Genomic DNA, 4,205 nt, shown 5'->3' with positions numbered 1-4,205 from the left:
TTTTGTGCTCACCACAGCACGGAGACGGTCTAGTCAAAGTGTTCAATGACATTCATATAAATACAGACTGTGGGAGAACCACAGTGCTGGTTCTGTTGGACCTCAGTGCAGCTTTCGACACTGTTGATTGTGACATTTTACTGAATCGACTGGAGAGTTGGGTCGGACTCTCCGGTCCAGTGCTCAAACTGGTTTGAATCTTACATAAAGAACAGGGATTTCTTTGTTTCAATCGGAAACTTCTCATCAGAGAGGTCAAAGGTCACATGTGGGGTACCCCAAGGTTCAATCCTAGGACCCCTTCTTTTCAATATTTATATGCTCCCACTGGCTCAGGTTATAACAGGAAATAGGATTTGCTACCACAATTATGCGGATGATACACAGCTCTACATCACGATGTCACCAGGTGACTCTGAACCCATCCAATCACTGAATAGATGCTTAGAACAGATCAATGTGTGGATGTGCCAAAACTTTCTCCAGCTGAACAGAAACAAAACTGAAGTTATTATCTTTGGACCTAAAGAGGAGTGAACTAGAATCAATGCACAGCTTCAGTTATTACAACTGAAAACCAGCGATCAGAACGAAGCCTGGGCGTAGTGATGGACTCTGACCTGAACCTTCAGAGCCACATTAAGACAGTCACAAAGTCGGCCTTCTATCACCTGAAGAACATCTCCAGGATTAGAGGACTGATGTCTAAGCGAGATCTAGAGAAACTCATCCATGCGTTTATCTTTAGCCGCATTGATTTCTGCAACAGCGTCTTCACAGGTCTGACTAATAAATCAATCAAACAGCTGCAGCTGATCCAGAAGCTGCTGCTGTTCTCACTAAAACCAGGAAGATAGAGACATAACACCAGTTTTAAAGTCCCTACACTGGCTCCCTGTAGCTCAGAGAACAGACTTTAAAATACTGATGTTAGTTTATAAATCACTGAACGGTTTGGCACCACAATACATTAATTAAAGATCTGTTATTGTTGCACCAACTTTTCAGGCCCCTCAGACCTTCTGGTTCTGGTTCTGCTCTGCATCCCCAGAACCAGAACTGCCAAACTGATTCCCTATTCCCCATTCAAATGCCGCAGGATGGCCATGTTTGCAATCCCTGACCCTAAGGATCATTTTCCACAATGGCGCAGCATTTTCAATACAAACCTTCAGACATATGGAAGCGTGGGTCCTAACCCTTGTGAAGCTGCTAGTATGCAGTATATACCCTTTAGTCCATGAAAATTTCCTGAAGGGGTCAATAAAGTATATTCTGTTCTTTTCTGTTTTCTAATAACAAAGCTTTTCCTCTAGGGACATTGTGAGAAAAAATATATTTCTATGTGTAGACATGACCATCTGGTAATATTTTGGTACTTTTCTGATGAATTGTAGGTTTCTCATTAATTTGTTAATTTGTGTAATTATGCAATAAAATCAAGGGTAAAGTTTGCTATTGAATTTATGGACATGATAAATCATTAAAGCTATTCAACATCTAGTCCTGACCATCTGGAAATCTTGTGATAATGTTTTAATGAATCATCAATTTTTAAAAATACTTATGATTAATTTCAGCATTAAAAAAATATGGTGATTAACATATTTTAATGAAAAAAAATATGTCCAGCAGGTTGTCATGAGGTCATACATTTCTGTTGGGTAGTTCACTTGGTGGGTCCAACTGGACTGCTTTGCAGAAATACAGAATTATGGGCATTTCTGTCTGATTTTATATGTAGGAAAATTGGACACAATTCAAATTGATCCTCTACTTCCCCCAGACATCTTTAGAATATTTTCACAATTTTTAATTGAATATTTTTTCTCCTTTCTCCAGTTTAAGTATCAGTAATTGAATTAGTATGAATATAGAAACCTTGATAAGCCCAACGTAAAATAAAGCAAATTTTCTGTGTCATACTAAAATAATTCCACACTGTCGTTAAGACATGTAATAAATATAAAACTAAAAATGTATTATATTTTCATTTACATTTCAAGACTTTTCATAAGGAAGCACAGATAATTTAAAGTCTTAAGAAGCTGTCCGCAACAGTGATTTACAGAAGATTGGCAACATCAGACAGAAAAATAAGTTATAAATTATATGTCAAGAATGCATAATATGTTATGCTGCAAGAATTTCCACATTTCTGACCTTTTGTCACAGAAAGAACTTTACTTTAAAAGCTACATTCACCTGTTCAGTATACATTTATGCAACGCCTTGAAGTCTGCCCCAGTTTTATCCTATGTAGTTCTTTTCTGTGTCATCAAGAATGAATCAGTCAGAGACAATTTCAGGATTTAAGATGTTATCCTGACAGCTGATTGTGATGTACAACCACTCACATTTTTAGAACCACACATTTACTAAAATACTAAATACATTTCAGTACTACTCTACTGATACTACTCAGTAGAGTAGTATCTCTGAGATCTCAGTAGAGATACTACTCTACTGAGATCTCAGTAGAGATACTGAGATGACAGTATCTCTACTTCACATGGCTTATACATGAAGAATCATCTTTTTCAAAAATTTTTATAGCCTAGCTCAGGGGTGGGCAATCCTGGTCCTCAAGGGTCAGTGTCCTGCAACTCTTAGATGTCTTCCTGGTCCAACACACTTCAATGAAATAGAAGTGACTACACTAGGAGGTGACTTAGGAGGTGACTGCACTAGAGTCCAGCCAATGACCTCATTATTTGACTCAGTTGTGTTGAAAAGTAGAGACACATCTAAAGGTTGCAGGACACCAGACCTTGACGCCTGGAGTTGCCCAGCCCTCGCCAAGTAATGTCATACAAATAACACAGAAGATATGTCATTGACATGTTGGCATTGACTATGACATATTCTGTCACATCACTGTGCAATGTCGTAGTAATATTCTCGTAGTCTTGGCTCAACAACAGCAAATCCAGGTCTTTCTTCCACCCTGTAAGAAAAGACAATAGCAGAAATTGAAGAAAACTGGTGGATAATTAATATATACTTTCTCCAAGAATCACAGTTATATGGTTAATTCTAATTCAGTTATAAGACATGTACTTATAGAGATCTTGCTGCCAGGAATGTATTGCGATATGAGACTTACTTGTATGTCCAACAGGTTGTCATGAGGTCATACATTTCTGTTGGGCAGTTCACTGGTGGCTCCATGCGTTTTCCACTCTCAAGCATCTGCATAACATCATTTCCCTTCATTCCCTGTGGAAGATGATTCAAAATAAAGATGACCATATACGAGTTGAAATGGTTTTAAACAGTGATAAAAATTAAAACATAAAACATATACTCCTTCTGCAGTTTTGCTTATTAACTTTGCATTTTCTAAACAGCAACCTCAACAACAGATAAAAGAACAGACAAATTATTATATTGACTTTGACCAGTGGATTGCTCAAACAATGCCCTGCACATGGTAGGATTATGCAGCAGTCACCCCTGCCAAGAAATTGGCTGTTTCTATGAAGCGCCAGCAGAGCATATATCTATATGTTTAGACATAATTTATTTATAAATATACGTTTATGTTTTATTTGCACCAAGAACATGTTTTCTGTCTTCACTTGATTGTTTGGAAAATATAGATGTTGTGTTCTGAAGAGCAGTGGTTCTTAACCTGGGTTCTATCAAACCCCAGGGGTTCGGTGAGTCGGTCTCAGGGGTTCGGCGGATCCTTTGCCACGGAGGTAAAGATACACTTGTGTAAAGTTGTGATGACGCCCTGCTGGGCCATCACTTGCTGCAGAGGATCACGTTACATTGCTTCTCCAATCAATGCTGCGGGGAATTTAGTGCGCGCAGCAGTCAATGGCTGTCGTAGTTGTACGTCATGTGATTTCTTTAATATTTTAATCAATACTAAATATGTTGAGCAAAAGAAGAAGAAAAGGAACAGACTTTGCTGAGAAGATGACATGAGAGTAGCACTTGCCAAGGTGAAGCCACGCATATCTGAACTGGTCTCCCAAAAACAACAGCAGAAGTCACACTGATTTGCAGGTATGTAATTTGGGCAGTGGATTGCTCAAAAAAATTGGCCCCAAAAAATTATGTTGTAGATTCAAAATGACAAAAACAAATTAAATTTAAGATTATATATATATAAAAAATTCCCTTCTCACCCTCCATGGGTGGTCTGTTTCATCCTCTGAGCTCGGGTCCTCTACCAGAGGCCTGGGAGCTTGAGG

The 4,205-nt window shown here is 38.4% G+C and overlaps 1 protein-coding gene across 5 annotated transcripts in view; it reads right to left on the bottom strand.

Annotated features, from left to right (window-relative positions):
- Positions 1–1,521: 1,521 nt before the first annotated feature.
- syk (spleen tyrosine kinase) overlaps positions 1,522–4,205 on the bottom strand; it is a 74,621-nt gene continuing 71,937 nt past the window's right edge. For all 5 annotated transcript variants that reach the window (XM_008423824.2, XM_017307952.1, XM_017307953.1 and 2 more), the window contains 2 exons: positions 3,107–3,219; positions 1,522–2,947 (listed from right to left, as the gene is read on the bottom strand). In XM_008423824.2, coding sequence (XP_008422046.1) covers positions 2,875–2,947; positions 3,107–3,219 — 186 coding nt within the window. In that variant the 3' untranslated portion in view covers positions 1,522–2,874. The remainder of the gene's footprint in view (positions 2,948–3,106; positions 3,220–4,205) is intronic.

The sequence above is a fragment of the Poecilia reticulata genome, linkage group LG12 (genome assembly GCF_000633615.1).
Source record: "Poecilia reticulata strain Guanapo linkage group LG12, Guppy_female_1.0+MT, whole genome shotgun sequence".
Classification (NCBI taxonomy): Eukaryota; Metazoa; Chordata; class Actinopteri; order Cyprinodontiformes; family Poeciliidae; genus Poecilia; species Poecilia reticulata.
Note: the sequence above shows the minus strand (reverse complement) of the source record. Positions and strands in the feature narration are given on the sequence as shown.